Source organism: Rhea pennata, chromosome 2, assembly GCF_028389875.1.
Source record: "Rhea pennata isolate bPtePen1 chromosome 2, bPtePen1.pri, whole genome shotgun sequence".
Taxonomy (NCBI): Eukaryota; Metazoa; Chordata; class Aves; order Rheiformes; family Rheidae; genus Rhea; species Rhea pennata.
Window position 1 is genome coordinate 43,093,141 of NC_084664.1, and position 20,568 is coordinate 43,113,708.

General features: G+C 41.0%; 1 protein-coding gene across 5 annotated transcripts in view; it reads left to right on the forward strand.

Annotated features, from left to right (window-relative positions):
• The window catches only part of RARB (retinoic acid receptor beta), a 317,926-nt gene that overhangs the window by 211,490 nt on the left and 85,868 nt on the right, over positions 1-20,568 (forward strand). The window contains exons 1-2 of one of the 5 annotated variants that reach the window (XM_062569335.1): positions 12,728-12,964; positions 13,189-13,320. The exons of 2 other annotated variants lie outside the window; for them this stretch is intronic. In XM_062569335.1, the coding sequence (XP_062425319.1) occupies positions 13,206-13,320 (115 nt within the window). In that variant the 5' untranslated portion in view covers positions 12,728-12,964; positions 13,189-13,205. Of the gene's footprint in view, positions 1-12,727; positions 13,321-20,568 lie in introns of those variants that run through there. 2 more of the 5 variants (XM_062569337.1, XM_062569333.1) reach the window with 2 other exon arrangements.

Sequence of the window (20,568 nt, forward strand, 5' to 3'; positions counted from 1 at the left end):
TTTGCCAGGATGTGCACATAAACAATGTTCCATTATGGCCTGCTCTGCATAGCCCTTATTTACACCGTATACGTTCAGCAGTAAACATGTTTGAGAATGACAGAGAGCAAAGTCTTCTAGGCCCCTTTTCTTCAGTTAGTCCAGACTTTCTGCCATATGCTTACTGAGGTCCCACTTCTATTCATGTTTTTATTAGGTAGAAAAAAAGTGTCCAGACTTCCAACAAAGCAGCTTTTGTGTTCTCTGTCAAAAAAAATCTTCTGCTATGAAATGTTGATAGAAGGACCCAGAGCCCTTGGGGGGTGCAGAATCTGAATAGTCCTGCGGTTAGAGCACAGGAGGGGGAAGCGGGAGAGCTGGGGTGCGATTTGAGCTTCTTGGGCAATGTTAATGAGCATCACTTAATGTTCGTTTTCTTTATTTTTCCGTTAGGAAATCAGGGATCAAAGCACTTCATCCCCGTGACTATTGTGAAGGCTACATTTTTAAAGTGAAAAATGCTTTCAGGATTTTGGCTGGAAGAGACTAGAAAAGCAAAATATTGTTTAGTGTAGCATAAAATGGAAGTTTGAGTAAGAATATATGCTGTTTAGTAAAACTATAGAACCATAGTAAAAGTTTTACAGTTGTGTAAATCATTTTTAGTGACTCTGCACTTGAAAATGGTCAGATTAGATCTTTTTCTCATTGATTTTGTATTTGGTTAATGATTCCAGTCCTGAGATCATAGAGCTATGTAAGATGTAAAAGATACGGGAAAATATCTTTAACCTCTTGATTTAAACTATGTGTTGCTTTTGACATTGAAATACTGCAATGACCTGGTAATGTTTTCCAATGTTTTAATTTTTGCTGATGTACAAAAATATCACAGAAGAGCTGATTCGTAATTATTACACATGGTATTGCATAAATTTCTTCCTAATTAAAAAGCTTCTAAATTCTGAATAATCAATTTATGAAGGCATATGGTTTTGACAAATTATACATTTAATTTCGAGAGATTTATTAGAAATTTGACCTGCAGCTAGTTAATTATGGTTATAGTACTGATGCAGTAATACTGGAGATTGATATAATGATATGGTTGCAAATTTATTTTGATATCTTTACCTTAGCACCAGGGCACTGGAATACACCTACTTTTTGTACTGTCTTGTTCATTATGCGGGAAAGCATTAGTTTAATGAAGGACACAAAGATTTGATAGGTACATGTTGGCATTTATTTGAGAAGGTATTTTTCAACACAGAATAAGCATATTGAACTTAGTCCTTCAGATTTTACTCTTTTAGAGGCCAAGTTCCCAGTGGCATCAGTGGTAGTTTTTTTCTGAATAATGACAGCAAAAGATGAACTAATTTTTTTATCCACACCAAGAAATGAAATTGATTTTTCAGACAGCAAAATACTTGGAAGTACCTCTTTTTGGACTAACTTCCCATCCACTATATTGATGCACTTAGTTTGTTTACTTGTATGAAGACGGCAGCTAAGCTGTTCAAGAAAAGCTTTCAAGGTATCATGCATGAAACCAAATTAAATTATAAATACAATTTTAAATACTGTCTTGCTGTCACCTCTGGATTGCCAAGTGGCCTATGAGAACCATACAGGGAAATAACAGAGCAACTTCTAGGATGTGAAATGATTAGAAAAGGGAGGCATGAGTTAAAACATACATGTCGTCCTCTTACTAACGAACAAAGGTTATATTTTGTTTTTAAAGCAAATGAAGAAAAGAAGAAACTTTAAAATGTTTTACTGTGCGTTACTAGACCAAGTAAATTTCTGCTTTCTTCTGACTGCTCCTGGCCTAACTGGGGCTCAGGGGCCTCCCGAGCAGCAAATGTCTCCCGGGAGGAGGAGATGTTAGTGGGAAGGGAGCAGAGCAGCATCTGCCACTCTGCTGCATCTGCAGTTTGAGAGTGGTGGGCAAGGGGCGAGGAGCAGAAGAATATTTGATCAAGACTTCTCCTCTGTACCCTCATCTGAGAGCATCCCTATGTCTTCCAGAGGAAATGAAAGCTTTATCGTATGAAGAGCTATATGCTATCAAATGTGCATGTGTATGAAAGCTGCATGGTCACCTGAGACGGGGCAATGGCAGCAGCGCCTGCCCTTCCTAGCCTTGGTGAGTGCCCTTAAGATTGTGTGTCCAGTCTGGGGGTGAAAAGAAGAACGATAAGACATTAAATACACAGTTGTCTCCCCCACTGTGACCAGAAGATAGTCAGGTATAAGTGTGCATCACCTCAGTCTGATCTCTTAATTTCTCTGCTGCATACCTAGTAGCTCCTTTTCCCAATGTTATACAGCTGTGGCTTCGAGCAGCAAAGATGTACGCCCTGGGTGCGGCCGGGTGCCCCTCCTGCACCCCTAATTTCACACTCACTCTCTCAGAAGGGGGAAGACTAGCAGGAGCGACTCATACGACTTTTTAAAAATAGCGAGCGTTGGAAGTCTTGGTTGTCTTGGATTTTGACATTTTTCGATTCAAACTTTACTGTTCCTGACAACCATGACAGCAAGAACATTATGAGGCTCATTTTTATTTAATATTTATGCTTATATTTAAATGTATATATGTATAACTCTAATGCAGTACTAAAAATGAAAAAGGAAATTGCTGTAATGAAATCAACTGAGATTCTCATTTAATCACCTGATGCCAGGAATTAGAGAAGACTGTTTAGAACAATGACTAGTATCAAAAGATTAACAGTAGTGTTGTAAGAGTGTACAGAAGTCAACCTATATAGTTTTGAATAAAAGCAGCACATTCTGTGAGAGGGGAATAATTCTCTTATAGATTTCTTAAGTACTTTCTATTGATATTAGCTGAGGGTTTTTTAATACTTCAGTAATTATTCAGACAGATGCAGGTGAGCAGGCAGAATTTGGGTGAAAGTGACCCAAGTGCTTGATAAATGCAGTCCAGATAGGATCCCCACAGACTCAGCACCAACTATTTCATGAAAATATGTTTTATATTTAGTAGATGTCACAACATACGATCATACAAAATAAAACTCGCGGTCATCTAAACTCTGCACATTCTCTGTTCCTTGAACTGTCAGCATCCTGCAGTGAGTCAGATAGTTTTGCTTTTACTCTGCTAGTACAGGACTTGTTTTTTCTGAACAGATTTTCCAAAATTATGCTGAAACAGGAGGAGGAAAAGGTCTTTGAATCATGTGGAATTTGTTAACTGGGAAAGGGTTAATCTGCCCTCCGGAGTTGCTATGTGGCTGAGTCCTGCTGCGAGAGTCAGGGTTTTCAGCCAATGAGACTCAGACCGACAATACAATGCATCTATCTTGTGTGCCTTATGTGTTGTCAGTTATTGGAATTTTTCTGAACTGGAATTACACTCCACCTCCTTCCATACTCTCCTGCAGAGTCTTAAATAATTGTATTCCGCACCAAAATCAGAAAAAAAAAAAAAAAATACGATGACATACATCCCTGAAAATGTTACTTTTAATTGCTTTGAATACATGCAAAAAGATCTCTCTTGCACCAAAGCTAAAAAACTTTTTAAAAGTTTTTTTTAATAAGAGTATAATTTTATATTATATTTTAGAATAGAATATAAAATAAAATATTATATTTTATATAATATAAAATAAGAGTAAAACATGACTGAGTTTGCTTTGAATCCTCCAGAGCGCCTTCTCCTGCCTGTACGTGCACTCTCACCTGCGTAGGCAGTCTTCAGTGCATTTGCTTGTGCGGAAAGAGTGGCTAAATGTCTGAACCTTAAGCTGTTTCTTCCTGTCCAAGCTATTTCAAGAAGCCAGTATTGATTTTCTCTGTGTCCTGATTAGACTCTCTCTTTAGCTATTCCTCCTCTTAAGTCCACTCAAGGCTTAAGGGCTGAAGCATGAATTCTTTAATTTCTCCTTTAGAAGAGCCAGGTGTGTTTTCTCAAAGTCTCACAGCTCAAGCAAAGCCTCTGTGATTGTGCCAATATATTTGTATGGAAGAGGTGGCACTTCTGAGTTTTTTGTTATTTTTTTCTTTTTTCCTGGAGGAGATCCACCTAAAGTCCCTTTGAAGGCTACTGATAAGATGAGGGAGAGACTAAGCTTGGCCTGTAAAAACACTACTTAGAAATGTCAGCTTTGGCTGTTAGGTTCTGATAGGAAGCAAAAGAGTGGAGTGGTATTTGTCAACATGTCATTGAATTTTCAATATGTTTTACACTTCACTTAGATCTTTGTGCCTCATTTTTTCCAGTGAGGTTCTGCCTGATAATTAGTGTTGGCAAAGCTCTTAACTTTTCTTAGATGCTTACGCAGTCCTGGCTCTGAGTGACAATGTTCCAGCATTGTTCAGCTAGCAGAATTGGCTTAAATATCAGTAATGTGAATTCGTACTCTTAGGAAGTTCTTAAAAAAAGAGAGAGAGAAAAGACAGATTTAAGAATCTAGCATATGGAACTTTATTTTTAAGTCTTTAATGTATATTCACTAACTCATCATTTATTTCATTTATTTAGCAGCCAGCTGAGGGTAACATGATGCTGTACTTTCTAAGGAAAATCCCAACAGGTTTCTCAGAATTGGGGACATGCAAATGCTTCATTCTTGTTACTAAGCCTGCTATGGGTTGAGGCTTGCTTTCCCATCTGTTGATAGTTTCATGGAGAAGTTAGGCCACAACCCTGCCTTCTGGCATGGCTTCAGCTTCCTTTATGCTACTTTTTACTGAAGATAGAACAGATGGAAGTAGCAAGGTCTAGATCTTGGAGCCATCTTTGCAGAGGGAAGAGGCTCTTTCCATACATTCTTCTTTGTGTTTCTCCATATAAAGATAGAAGAAGTCTGGTCTTTGATACCTTATAACTGATAAGAATACGTGGGTGATTTGTGTCCCATGCATGAGAAGCCTGTTCAAGGTTTGCCCAAAACTACAAAGGGATTAAAAGGAATGATGTTTTCAGTATGAAGGCAAAGTCTATGCAGAAATGTTCAGTTAGAAGAAAGCTCAGGACAGATGAAGGGTTTTGGTCTGGCTTTTGCAGATCAGAGTTGATAGTTTTATAGATCTGTCAAGTCTTAGATGCTGAATTACATGTTTCAAGGCCACCTGTCACATTCCCTACTAGATCTGGCACAAAGGGTCCCAAAAGAGCAGAGAATTCATTATAGTGCACAATGGTCAGGGTTATATGCTTTAGATCACTGTGATCTCCAGCTGCTGTAAGTCCTTCCCAGTTAAAACCCTTGATACGTGTCAGTCATGAATCTCTGAGCATTGTTGTCATATTACTGGACATTCATTCTCTTTTTTTTGGTGATTTTAGGAGTGTTACAGACCAGGGGTACAGGACCTGGAGTATCTTTCTTCAACCATATGAGACCAGCTTAATCAAGCAGGTTGAGACCATGCAGATTTACTTTCTGGACTTAAATTGTAGAAGTCAGATAGAGTTTGAAGGATGAGGCAAAGAACAACTTAACAGAGCTATCCTAATAAGAGTTTGAAAATCAGAAAACATCTTGCAAACCTTTTAGACTCATCATCATTCATACTGCCACTGCTTGGGTTGAATGCAAGTGAAATCCAGATCAGCCTGATTTCTGGTGTCTATGGAGATCTGATCTTCCCTGGAATGTTACACTGGTATAACAGCTTAGGGTAAGATCTGCGTGTGAATGTTACATTGGTAAAACAATACAGGGTAAGGAAGTGATCTTTCCTATTGTAAAAGAGATATACCTCCAAAAACCCAACTGTGGACACAGTTATTGCAGCATAGAAGAAATGTATAGAATTATTCCCTTACCTGCTCAGCAATAGTTGTACTAGGACAACCTGTATGCTTGTAAAACTGACACCTCTAGCGAAGTTTGCTGTTCAGACTACATCACTATAGTCAAAGTGCTAACAGTGTTCCTGAGAGGATGTGTGCCCTCAGGTAATGCACACAGTGTTGATGGTACGTGTTCTGCAGAAGAGAACAGAAGCCAATTTACCAGGCTTTTACCTCAGTTTCTGGCTAATCCTACCTCATTTACTGCAAAAATTCATACGTGCTGTTCCCAACCTGTGCCCACTGAAAATAAAAATGTAGTAAAACGAAGGTGTGATTTTACAGTATATTAGAGCAGCAGGCAGTGTAGAGGTGGCATGATTACCGTCATTACGAGGAGATTTAAGGTGTTACCAACACATCGTCACGGCTGTCATTACTTCTGCTAGCTAGGTAGATATGCCAGCACATCTGCCGGTCACTCACTCCTTCATTTTGCTTTAAAATGCCCACGGATTGGATACTGGACAATTCTTCTGGTGTTCAATGCAGGTTTCACTGGGAACTAGCTAAGCAGGGACTGTATTGTCATGATCATGGGTGTCAAGCGGCCAAGCTGGGGATCTCTTCCAGTTCACACTGGCAGCACAGTCCATGCCACTGATTCTGCATCAGGCGTGATGTGCTCAGCAGCCTCCAAGCGCGGTTCTGCTCTTCACCGGCTCCTGAAATCGCCCTGTACAACAAAGCCGTCCTCACAGCGGTGCGTCGGCGTGAGCCCTCAGCGCTACCTAAGTCCGTCGTAAATGTCCGTCTGAATAGGACCGAAGTAGGTATAGTCTTCCTCAGAACTGCCCTGCACTGTTGTTCTGATGGCTGTACAGTAACATGGGACGTTTCCTGGAAGAAAAACACTAGAGCTGACTTTTCCCTAAGAATCTGAACTGCCTTTAGTGAGCTTCTAAGAAGTACTAGTGTCCTAATTTCTATTCTGATTTTGGTTGCAGCTGGGGTTGTAAGTTGTCTAGCTTTGGTACTCCATTTGTTCTTCAGTTTTCAATATTATTCATTTACACATTGTCAGAAGTCTTTCAGGATATTGGAAAATCTGGAAATGCTCTCCTTTTATTAGGTAACTTCTCATTTCTTTCCTCCTTAGAAAAAGCAGAAACAAAGCAGTTACTTGAATAGCTTTTTGGAATCTCTGTTATTATTTTTAATGGAGCTCTGTGCTCTTTTGCCTTCAGCCAACCATGAGCATATTCAGCATGTAGGAAACTTTATTGTTAGAAGTATTCTCTGCAGTTTAATATTCAATATTTCTACTTGCTCCTCTGCTCTTTCTTACATCTTGCTTCTACTTAGGTTTTATAGATCTCCCAGCCCTCATTCTCCCTGGATTATATAATGCACTGTGTCAGTGCCATGCATGGCACTGTAGTTACCTCAGCATTTCCATTATAACTCTCTGTTTTGAGGGATTTATAAGTTAGCAGTAAAAATCTCTTTCTTGGCTAAACCTTGAAACAAGGGTCTCTGGTCATTTAGAAAGAAAACAAAATGAAACAAACCTTTTTTTTTTTTTTAGGAAAAAAAAACTGGCAACCATTTAGCAGTGGTGTTTGTGGGATCTCCCAAACAGAAAGCGTAGAGAAGGCGATTCAGTGTGTAGCCAGTTTTTAATGCAATAATATGTTTTCTTTTTATAGCCTTCAAAAATGCATGTCATCCAGTGTTTTGGTGATGTCATTGCCTCTTTGCTGACCTTGTGGAACCTACAGCAGTCAGCCTTTGGGGCCTCGGAGAGGTGCACTTGGGGCTGTATTTTCTTATATTTACAACGTGGATGAGTTTTATAGCGTTTTAAAAAAGCATTTATCCCTCGTCGTCTCACAGCTCAAAAGCTGACGGTCTCCTTGTGTGTCACTGAGCTACAAACGTATCGTAGTCCCAAAAGACGTTGTATGTACATGAATATCGAGCGTATCAGGGCTATTACTAAAAAAACAAATTTGGAAAGGATGTTAAGTCTCGTGCTTTAATGCTTAAGCAATTTGCTATTAGAGAACAGGCTATTAGAGGGCCTATGGGTGAATTATACTTCGCCGGTCACTAGGGATTCCTGTAGTTTCCTTAAGAAGATCTAGTAGCAGTCACTCGTAGAAATGGGTTGCTGAACCACGTAAACCTCCAGTTTTATCATATAGGGCGGTTCTTCTCTTTTGCTGGCTTCAGGCCAGAAGAGTGTAAAATCCAGTATAAATGCTAAGAAACACCGTATTATGCTCAAGGTTTGTGGGGACGAATATTTTTATAGCTTTTGGGTTGAATGATCAGATTTAAAGGCATCTTCACAAATGCATATCCACCAATAAAAATAAATAAAAAAAAAAACATTTTCAGTAAGTAGTTTTATGGACTGCTTGCATGCCCAGGATCTGCAGCTGACTAACTCTGCTTTTCTCACCTAATATAAAATACAGTTCTGTGCTGAATATTCTTTGGATGGTTGCTGCTATACTGCAGGCCCGCAGAAGGATCTGAAGTAATTCTTCTTGTTGTGTGCAAATTCCTGTTTCAGGCATTGTGTGTTGTGCACAGCAGAATACAGCAGTCACAAGGAACCCCCGTCTGGCTTAATTTCACTGTACTTCATGTCTGTCTCTGCTGTTCGTGCTATTCAAAGTAATTGTGCTGTTTTTATTTTCTTTGGGGCTGTTCTTGCTCCAGATTGATAACCATTTCTTCAGAACTACCTCAGAGTGTTAAATATTCAGCTGTTCTCTTGCGTTCCATGATTTTTGTAATCTTTTAACATCTATCTTTTGCTTCAGACATGGGGAAAACATCTTAATACCACTAAAAAATGCACGTAGGGAAATGGGAATTCAGGTTTTCAGATTTTAAACCCCGTGTCTCCAATTGGAGGGGGGGGGGGAACGACACGGAGCGGGGAGGAAAACCAAAGCAGCCAAGTAGTGTTTCATATTAACATCTCTTCTCAATGAAGAGGTAAAAATCAAAGCCCCTGTGTGTGCGAGGCAGGGTTAGTGAACTGCCAGTGGTTCTCCCAGCAACTGACACAAAGGAATCTCTGAGTATCAAAGCTGAGGCAGCAAGCTTAGTGTCAGCTCTTGCCTAGGGAGTAGAAGAAAACATCACTTTGTCTCTGCTTTCACTGCTTAAACACACACATCATTCACTAGTAACCATTTACTCTGCTGTCAAAACTGTTTCAAGAGAGTGTTACATGTGATTAATAGTTAAAATGCATGCAAAAAAAGTACGCTCCCCCCCCCCAAGGTATTTTGTTTTAGAGAATTTCGGCATGTGTTTCTTAATTTTTCCATCCTGTAACTATGCCTGTAATATTCCAGGAGTATTATATTGCTTCTAGTAAAATCATTTTTATTTAGAGAGCCTAGTGCACGCATCCTAATTCTAGTTAATGCTCTCTCTCTCTCTCTCTCGGTGAAGCATATTACGGCATCCTCAGACTCTTGCACTAAAAAAAAAGTGACCAGCGCAAACATGTGTGCAATACATGATTCATAGTGCTTCTTTCTGAATTGTCCAGTGGGTAATTGCAGTACAAAAACCAGAGAAACAGATGTAGACCCTAAACCTTGGCTGTAAATTTTTGTTTTATGATTATGGGTTTCAAATGTGCTATGTCACACTGACAAATATACAGTAACACCAAAGGAAATAGATTTCTGACTTGAACTTTTGCTTTTTATTTCACTTGTGGCTAAGAATATGTTTATTGTAAAGTTTCTGCCATCACAGTCTGAGACAAAACAGATCAAAGTGGTCATGTGAAATGAGAATCTTTTGGTATGGGTAAAGTGGGAGATACTGGAGAGGATTTTTCCTACTTGCATCTCTGTAAGAGCTGGGTAGATGTTTAAAATACATGGCAATACTTAAAGTTCCATTATATTTGAATTAACCAACTTATGAGTTAGCTCTCTAATGAATATATATGCACAATAATTATGGTTAGTCCTGATATAAATTAGAAAATACCCAATATTTTATGAGTGTGCCTTTTCCTGGTATCTGTTTAGGAAAAACAAGTATCATGCTATTTCAGTGCGAAATATGGGATACATAATATATTGTAGAAATGATGTATGAGCAAATGCATTATTGATTATTTAAGAATTTGTTAATTTCTCGTGGTTTTACTATATGCATTAAGTGGAAGCATTAGTATAAGCATGGTTTTAAGTAGCACAACTGTTATTCGTAATAAAACATGACAAGCTATCTGGCTCATTTAGATACAGTGTGAAAAAGCTGTTTTTCAATTCATATACACTTAAGCACGGATTCCTGACATTTACTTTCAGAAGTTGCCAGTGTATGTTCTGAGGTACAGCAGGCAAGTTTTATTTTTAAATATGGTTTTATAAGACTGGTAATGGAATAAACATAACTATATTCCTGTTTGTATGTACGATTTTATTTTAACTCATGTGGGCAATATGTTTTCCGTGGCATAAACTTAAACTGTTCCAAGAACCTTGGTCTGCACAAAATGCTATTTTCTCCCTAAATCAGAGGCTGACAAAACATACTGTGTTTTGTATGATCCTTTCCAATTATTTTTGTGATGACGCATTACATATTGCAAACTTCTTGTGCATTCTGCATCATCTGGTTAGAAAATGCTGCCTTTTAATTTAGCTTTGTTATTCAAAACAAGCAATTTTGTAACAAAATAGCTTTTAAGAAAAATTTAACCATTTTTCCACTTGCCTTTTTAATACTGGGAGCACTGCTTGCTTAGCTCAAATTGTTTAAACAAGCCTTTCCCTAAAGGATGACTTTTTGGATAAATGTGTGCTGTGCATAATTTTCAGATTACAGAGTGTCAGGGCTTTCTTTAGGTTGAGGAGTTCCAGAATGGGGGAGGACGCCCTCCCAAACTTAAAAAGTCCTTAAAAAGTCCTTAAAAAGACACTGTTAAACTCCAACTTTATAACACTTCTACCTCGACAGAAGATAGAAAGAGACAGTGCCTACTGCGGGGACAGCTAAATCTCTTCTGTCTGAGGGAAAAAAAAAAAAACATTAAGAAAGGCTTTTGTTTTTATCTCTTGAGATGGATTTGCTTCCAGATTACAGCAGGCCTTTTTGCTGGCTGTTTGTTTTCAATATGGATATATCAGTTCCAGAGAACAAGTGTGTTTGGGGTGTGTGCGTGTGTGTGTGTGTGTGTGCGTGTGCTTTCTTTAAATTCTTGAATCTTTGTGAAAAGTGTTGTTAATACAATCAAGAGGCATTGTAGCAGCGCTTTCAGTTCATCAAAGGACTTTTTGTAGCGAGAGGACATCCATTAAACTGGTTGTGCAGGTCCCAGAGTGAATCTCTTCCCAGTGCTTCTTTGCAGCCTTCACTTGCTTGCCTTTTGCATGCACAGCGTCCCCTGCTTTGCCAGGCTCTGATGCTGAAGTTTTAAAAGATGTGCAGTAATTGAGTGTTTCATTTTCCAGCGTCCTAACCAAAGTTAGCTTTTGATTTGCAGAAATGCTGCAAAAAGGAAAAGGGAGGGCCTGCTGGGAGGCACAGAAAGGAGGAAAGTGTTGAGCTCTGCTGAAAGTTGGGCTCTTTGTGCCTCTGAAAATCTCACTCAAGCCTTACATAAGCTGCAAAGGCTCAATCTGGCAGAGCCAGAGTGACTCGAGTCACTCATTCCCTTAAAGCAGAAATGTGCTTATGGTCATTCAGCTCGTGTCCTTTCTAATGGGGCAGGAGGAGTGTTCCTGAACTGGACGCTGTATTTTACTTTTCCATTTTTATAATATCTGTAGGAGTAAGGACTGGTGGAGATTTTGGCAGAGCCCATCCCCGTAAGCAAGACTTTGCAGTGGGAGGTTGTTTTATATATATATATATATGTATGTATATATATGAAAAGAAAAAAAACGGGACTTTGTGCTCTCTTGATGCAAATGGTAACCCACCAGTGAGACAAGCGCGTGATGGTGGCTCGGGGCTGGCGCGGCGAAGCGAACCGCAGGCGCGGGGGTCCTGGCCGGAGGAGCGGGGCGGCCTCCTAGCTGCTGCCTTCCCGAGGCCACGGGCGGTCGGCTGCAGGAAACGCTCCGTTCTGCAGAGGATTTTGCAGGTGATTTTGCCCGCTGCCGGCCCCTAAGGTGAAGGTAAGAGCAAGCGAGGGTCTTAAAAATAAACGGCTGCTAGGCACAGAGGGACGAGGCGGTGTTCACCCACGGCTTTCCTCCTGCCGATGGGCCCTCCTGGGGGTGGGCACCTGCACACCCGGCGCCTGGAGCAGCGCCGGCCGGCTCCGCCAGCGGTTTGGGACCGAGCCCGGAGGCCGGGGGCAGAGGCAGCGCCGGGAGCGGATGCCGGCCACGGGCATCGCTCCGCTGAGGGCATCGAGCGAGCGGTCGGCGTTGCGCGGGCGCGCGGCGGCGGCTCCGCGGCTCGCGCCTGCACGTTGCTAATGCCGTCCCCGGGGTGGGGGGAGCGAGTGTGGCGGGGGGCAGAGGGGGGCCCCGCAGTTTTACCGCATTGAGCGGGAATGTGAAAATCGCGGGGAGGAAACATCCGCTGTAGCAGGCAGCTACGCAGTGCTGGGCCCTTTTCTGTTCCTATTACTACGTGCTTTTTTGTTGTCGTCGTTTTGCAAGCCAACCTCTCCGCCGGCGCGGGTGGCCTGTGTGCACGCGCCGATTTCTTCGTTGCCTTTATTTTTTCGGGGTGCGGCGGCGATGCCGGGAGGGGCTCCGGCTCGCGTGGCCCGGCCGGCCGGCGGCTTTTGCGAGGCTGCTGGGAGTTTTTAAGCGGTGCGAGAATCCTGGGAGCTGGTGATGTCAGACCGCTTGGGTCATTTGAAGGTTAGCAGCCTGGGAAGGGTTCACCGAAAGTTCACTCGCATATATTAGGCAATTCAATCTTTCATTCTGTGTGACACAAGTAGTAGGAAGTGAGCTGTTCAGAGGCAGAAGGATCTATTCATTGCTGAGGGGGATCCAGAGTTCCTCCCGCGGCCGTTTTATTGCCGGGACTTTGGGGATCCGGGCGAGGCGAGAAAACGGCGTGCGCCCGGCGAAAGCTGGGGGAGCGGGACTGGTTCTAAAGAAATTTGGGGAAAAATTGATTGCAAGGAAAACTTGGAATGCGGCTCGCTTCCCCCCGTCTTGCTGGATTGGCTGGGCAGCCTGGAAAATGGTAAATGATCATTTGGATCAATTACAGGCTTTTAGCTGTGTTGTCTGTCATAATTCATGATTCTGGTCTGGGAAAAAGACCAACAGCCTACGTGCCAAAAAAGGGGCAGAGTTTGATGGAGTTGGGTGTACTTTTATGTGCCATTTTCCTCCACACCTAGAGGAAAGCACTTTTGCAGGCATTCTGTGCAGGGGGAATCATGTTTGACTGTATGGATGTCCTAGCAGTGAGCCCCGCTCAGATGCTGGATTTCTACACTGCGAGTCCGTCTTCCTGCATGCTCCAGGAGAAGGCTCTCAAAGCATGCTTCAGTGGATTGGCACAAACAGAGTGGCAACACCGGCACAGTGCTCAATGTAGGTCCCGACTGTTATTTTTCCAGTTTGAAGCAATGATGATGATTGTTTGCATGCGCTTAACGAAATACTTTTAATTGCGAGTAGGGGTAACGAGCGGCGGGGGGGGTGGGGGGAGTCTTTATGCAAAATGGGGTTTGCGAGGCTTTTTCTCCCTTGGCGAGAAAAGAAACACCTGGCTGTTTGCTGTTTATCTCTTTTTTTATGTAGCATATTGATCCTTGTAACAGTTGCGGAGCTAAGCAGGAACACGTACAATTTTAATACAATGCAGCACTTGTAAAACTCCAAACAGTGAAGGGCAAATTTCCGTAAAATCTCTGTAGTAGTTTTTTTTTTTTTTTTCTGCCTCCTTAATCTAATTTCACATCACATTCGATAATCTGGATGCGTGTTGTCTCGAAGTGCATTTTAGCAGGGCAGCCAGGCAATTAAAATGCTGCTCGGTGCCGTTCTTAAAAAGACGCTGAATTGCAGTGTGTAGGTGCCATTCCAACATCAGACAGTAGTTTTAAGTTTCCTAAGAAAAGGCAATATTTCTTTGTACTGACCTTGCTGCCACCTTTCTTCTTCACTTTGTTGCTCTAAGAAGTTGCTGTTTTGCTAGAAAACTACTTACTGTGAACACCCTTTGAGTTTAACCATCAATTATTCCTATACCTTGAGGTTTAGGCAGCGTTGCACTGGTAACGGAGGAGGAAGAGTTAGTGGAAGGATACTTGTGAAAAGCTATTATTATGTTAACTGGCTCAATTTAGTACTGAAATCCGTAGATGGTAAAGAATGGCAGGATTTTAGCCCCCCAGTTTCAAGTTTGAGAAATGACAAGAAGTGCCAGAAAGCATCACCTTATACTCTGCATAAAAGCTTGCAGGATGCTTCACTGCTCTGACGGTGATTTAGATAGATGACTTGGCTATCTATCAAAATGTTTTTAACACGCTCTCGGGCACTTCAGTACACCATTAACTGTATAATTACATTTGATTTTTTTCTTTTGCAATATGTTAAAGAACTGCATAAGAAGGAGAATGGGTCGCTCTTCAATATTGTTTAGCTCAAGGCGAGGGGGGGGAGGATAGAAAAATAAAAAAATAAAATGATTGGTATGCTTTCACTCTGCTCAAAACTTTTCAGTCAGCAGATGACATTTGTGTGGGTTGAGCAATGAAAACAGAATTGTGAAAATCAATGACTACCAGCCTACAGCATTTCAAATATTTTGATGATTTTACAATTAAAATTAGAACTACGAAGTTCAGCATAGGATGTTTTTTTTCTCTACGCTGTTCTCAGAATCCTTCAAAAAAGATGTGAAACAAAGCTGTTACTTCAAAATAATGTCATTAGCTATGGGAGAACTTCAGTTAGGAAAAAAAAAACACAGATGTTTCACAAAAAAATGTGTTCTTTTTCCCTCCATGGTTTAAACCTTAGTATAAGTTCAGCAGTCATATGGAGGAAACTTGGAATTAAATAAACTTTCCTGAAGTAGGAGGCATATGCTGTCATAAAAAGCTTTAATTTGCAAAATTTTCTTTAAATAACTTCTGGTTTTAAAGTGTCCTGTTGGTTCCCCTTTAGTTGGTTAATAACTAGGAGCGTGATTCTTGAAAACAAAATATATCGCGTTTGTTCTTGGACAAGTTAAACACAGGATTACCCTTATCAGAATGGAATGAGTGGTAAATATGTCATTTGCCTTGGGCCTGTGATAAGAGAAAAGTGTTGATAACACTGAAGTTTAGCTAATCAAAGAAACTCACATTAACAAGAGTTAAATAAAAAAATAAGGAAAATGTGTTCAGGAATCCGGTCTCGTAACTTCATAGGCAATGGGATTAATCTTCACTGCATGGGAATTTAAAACCAGGCCGAAACCTGAATTGTAAGACGGTGGCTGTAATTTGAGCTGTAAAAGTTAATGATATATAAATATGGCAAAGAAATTTAGTTAGGCTCTAAAAGGAGAATTGTTTGATTTCTAAAGCAAGTTGTGTTTTTGATTTTGAAAAAAGTGTGAGCACTTTAAGCGTGGGGGTAAATATATGGACACGGCTTATAAAATGCTAAAATTCTGTCAACAGCTGTTTTATCTTTTATTTTGTGAAAATACTGACAAAAACCAGAATTTCTGCAGTACAGAAAGCTTTTAGTTTAAAGATTGCTCCAGTGCTTATAAATACAAAGATAACAATGTTTAATTCAAACTCAAGTGTTTCTTGATTCTCTGTTTTTATTCAGACTTTTGTGATTTAATGGAATGTGACTATAGCCAGATTTTGAAATTATTAGCCGTGTAGCTGCAGATAGTTTTTTTTTTTTTTTTTTTTTTTGTCTAATTTGTTGTTTTATTCTTGGCTCTGCCATAAAAGCGGTACACCTGCAGCCATCGCTTTAGGCCTTGGAAATACTGCTTTGATAGAGGCGTGATTATAGAGTAAAACGGTTGTTAAGGGAATAATACGGGAACGGTTCAGGCTCCAAACAGTCCCGCAGCAATCCCAAACAGCATCCGGGTGTCAGCTGAAACGCTGGCAAAACCCACGGTTGCAGAGTGTAATTCCCAGTTCTGGAGGTCTCCCACTTCAGCACGTCTTCCCTGGGTTAATCCCGTTACGATGCAGTATGCAAACACATTCCGGCTGCAGTACAAATTTTCTAGTCCATGAGGGTCTGCAAACTAATATAGGGAGTCAGATGCAATCCAAACGTGACCTAAACTTGTGTGGTATTTTTTTTTCCTTCCCCCTGTGGGAGGAAAAACCTTTTATGGGTTTGCAACCCAAACGTTAGCCACTGTGTACTACAAGATGCGCTACGAGCACAAAAAAAATACGTAACTGTGCTCATACATATTTATATTTTAAGTGATATTAGTTAAATTGTTAGAGATTTTAAAAGAAATCATGTTTTTATGGAGAAAGTTGTGGACTCAAAAATGAGAGTAGAACTGATGGCACTTTTAATCATGAGTAATTCTAACTCCTTTGAGTTCTCGTAAGATAAAAAACAGGTCAGTATAATCAAATTAGAGGAGAACAGTTCTTAGGAGGAGAAAAATGACAAGAGTTAGGATTACAAGACTGATGAGTTTACATTTTTAAGTAAGATGCAATTTTCCAGGTCCTCGTAGTACAGCGACGAGGATTACCAAGAAAAAACGAGTTACTTTTGGAGAAATGTGAGTTAGGTAAATAGCACAGAACTGGGAACGGGACAGGCCCTAAGACAGAATGAGCTACAAGGAATGGCAGCGTTTCTCCAGCCTTAGAAGAGCCTGTTAAAAAAGTTTTCAATAGTCTTCCTTCATTAAGCAGGTCGAAAACAAAAGCGAATGCCCAAAACAAGAATAAGCTAAACAGCGCTACCTAGTATTTCAGCAAATGCTATCAAGTAGAAGAGTACTATCTATTGTATTTTGTTATATTTAAAAGAATACAAAACTTGATGAAGATGAAAGTTATGTAAATGGCAATAAAATACGATGCAAACATTCTTGTAGTACACAGTTTTACTTAGGTTCAGTGGGGGGTGTTTAGCTGCAGATGAGCTAGGAGGTCTTAGCCTTCAAAAAGTTTGTGAAGAGGAAAACCCAGAAGGCATAAATTTTACATCTAAATTCCAGATTATTGCAAATGTTTGGGCCAGGTTCTTGTTCCCTGCAAGCACTGGAAATACTGGAAACATCTGTGCTCAACAGCAAAAAAGCTCAGTACTTTATTTTCTTTCATCTTTCTGAATTTAAAAACAAACATTTTGAAGTGAGGACTTGTAATCTGCATTCCCAAGTATCAGATTGCTGCAGGTGTGTTTGCTAGTGCCCAGAAGGCGAGATCTGTTTGAACCAGGTTATTTTCTTTAGAGTTCATTTATAGACTTTACAGCTCAAGCACTAGGACTGATTTTCTTAGGAGTGGAGTCTTTAGTTAAAATTCCATCCTTGTTGCTCGATGCTTGCTAGTATGTGAGATGTATTAGCTTCTGCTCCTCGCCAATACCCAGCTTTTCTCATTCAATGGCACGTCAATATTTTTATTCTGAATTAACAGCCGCTGGCAGAAGCGATTCCCCATGCGGAAGCTGATACCAGCTCGTGGCCCAGGCGGAGGCTCGTGGACAAGCAGCGCTGCCAAGGGCGGCCGCGGGCAGAGCGGCCGCGGGGCGTTCGCTGGCCAGGGCAGGGTGGGAGAAGCCCAGCGGAAAAGCCGCGCGCCTCGGGGTGGCTCCCGGCGCGCCCGTGCAGCCACGGGGCCACTCGCCAGCCCGAGAGCCCCGCCGGGGGCAGGTTTTGCTTCTGGCTCACCCGAGTGCCCCAAGTCCCCGTTCTTTGCTCGGGTCTGTGTTACATCCCGGCTGAGGAGCTGCCTGCCAGCAGCGTTACGCCACCAGAATTTAGATTTCGGAGCGGATTTTGCAAAAGCAAATCCGCAGGCGTCGTGCGGGGCAGGGCTGCTGTCAGCGATGCCATGCCCGAGCCCGGGGAAGTCTCCCCAGCGGAGCGGAGCGGAGCTGCCATGAGTTTCCCAGGCGGCAGGACGAGCCGGGGCTCCCCCTCTCCTCCCTACGCTTTCTGCCGGCAAGGACGAACCCCGGGGCCGGCAGCAGGCTCCCGCCGGCCGTGGCCTCGCAGGGGTTTTGCAGCCCTTCGCTGGCTGCGGCGCCTAGCCCCGTGAGGAAGGATACCAGTTTATGTAAAAAAAATGGCTAAGGAACTTCGATAAATAGACTTTACCCTTTAGAAGCCAAAGATCCTGGCAGCAGCTGTAAAGGAGGGTGGGGTTGTACTTTTCCCCTTCCTGTACTTGGACACTTTTGATTATCCAGACTTTCTGGGACAGAGCAGGGCTGCCTAATAACAAAGCCTGCAGAATATAATTGCCTAAATAGGCCCATTGTCCTTTTCAAGTGCCTGTGCTCTGAAATCTTTGCGCTTTGGGCTGCAAATGTGATATATAATGTTTAGATAGCTTAATGTCTATTGCAAAAAATAAAAAAGATCCTTTTGCCTCATCTCGCGTCACTGGGTGGCTGAGAAGCTGGTTATGTTCGTGCCCCCTATTGATGTTTACTCCTTTTGGGAAGCAAATATTTTAGCCCCTTCTGGCAGAGTAAACTGCCAAAAGTAATAGGCCTGGAAATACAAAGCTATGATTGATTTTGACCTTTGCTCGTGCGCATGAAGTCTGTCCCCATGCAGTGTGACCCATGCCACTTCTTGCTGAAATCCAAGCCCTTACAAACCAAATGGAACCACGCAAATACAAGCCATGAAATGCTCAAAACTATTCTAAAATAACAGAATTAATCTTTTTCTCTGTGTTGCAGAAAAAAAAGTACAGGCAGGAGGGTAGCAAAATTAGATTTTTAGTAGGAAAACCAGGAATAACGTTTTTTGTCTGCTGCTGCCTTTTTATGAGAACTATATTCTAGGTACAAAATAAACAGACTGATAATGGGGGAATTATTCTTCTGTGTATTCTTTCAGTCACGTTAATCTCAGCTATTCCTTAGAATTACAATCATTAAAACGTCTTTTATCCAGAGTGTGGGTTTTAAAGTGTCTTTTTAAAAATCACGTTTAGGATTTGGTTAGTTTGTCATTGCACGAGCAAATGTATTTCAAAAGTTAGGAATTTCAGAAACAGCAGCCTAAAGTTTGCGTCCTAAATCTACATTTCATGACTTCATTTCCAAAAATGCTGAGCATCTAAGAGCTCCTGTGACACTTCTAAAAACAGGTCCAGTATTTAAGTGATGAAACATTATCTAGAACTTTCACTGATTATTAAATATTTTTAAAGCATTGTTCCCCACCTTACCTAAACTATATGAAAAAGCAATTCAGTCACAGAGTTCACAACAGTAACAGGGGAAACAGTCATTTACAGGACAAAGCAGGACTTGTTTTTAGCAGTGTATTGCTGTAGTCTAGAAATTTACAGGTCTAGATTGCAGAATTTACCATTTAAAGCACAAACCCCCCTTTTTTTGTGTATTTTGTCGACTCACTAATTTCTCTGCTTGTCTATTTGCCTACTTACATTTAATATTTGATGAGTGCCGTTTATCTCAGACAGTTTCAAACTTTGCCTTGTGGTATAACTTTTAATAGCTAGATTATCCGCTTCATAGTCTCACTCATCATTTGCAACTGCTCTGGATTGTGAATTAATACACTTGTGGTCACGGCGCCTTTTGCTTATTTTTGGGAGGGAGTAAAAAAAAAAATCTCACTTCCTTCAGCTCATTTTTAGTAATCTGAATAAGAGAGGAGAACTTGCATCATGTGACGGGGCGGCTCAGGCAGATCCCCAGCATGGGGTCGGTGTGTGAGAACTTCTGTTGTACATGACAATCTGATAAGGATATCATGTGGTTTGGAAACACATTCCCACAATGTTAACTTCTTTGTCCCTGCATTTGGGAGTGGGTAGGGAAAAACTTAACAAACTAATGCCAGCCCTTATATAACTGACCCCACTTTGTTTTAGCATTCTGTTTGGGTTTTACAGCTTCTTCAAATACTTTTGTTAAGAGAGCTGGAAATATAATCCAGCAAGTCTGTGTAGGGGATCTTAGACATAGAGTGTATAATACACCTTCTGTTCCCCTTGGACAAGGTGATTTTTCTTTCCCCTGCCTATAGCATATATAAAATGAATAGTGTAAAACTATGCAAGTTAAATGTATGCATACAAGAGACACTTACATAGGTTTAACAGGTTAAAGCTTGAATGAGCATTTTTAAATTTTCAAAATGTCATGGATCTTCACCACTAAGGACATGATGTTAAAGTCTATCCATAGTTTGGGGGAGTTTCCATTTTATGCACTTTGAGTGACTTGCATTTTACCCTGTGAGTGCATTCCCTAAGAAAAAGAACAGATAAATGACTCACAACAAAGATTTTTTTTTTTTAGCACTAATTAGTTTTATTAATGATTTGAAGGCTGTCTTTCCACTGAACCATATTATTTTTCTTTAGGCTCACATTGTATTTTTAGCAAGGATCTTTGAATGATACAATGACAAATTCAGTATGTTTTTGTTTTTTAAAGCCTTACCCAGTGAAGCACTTTACATGCCCTCAACCCTCCACCCCTGCTTTTTGTAAGAGTTTCAGACACAGAGTGCTTGTATGACTGAGCCTGAAATACCAGTACAGGCTGGTGCCTTCATGCTGGATGTTGAATAAATGCATTATAAGAGTAGTCCCTGTCCTGGAAGATTCAAATTTAAAATGG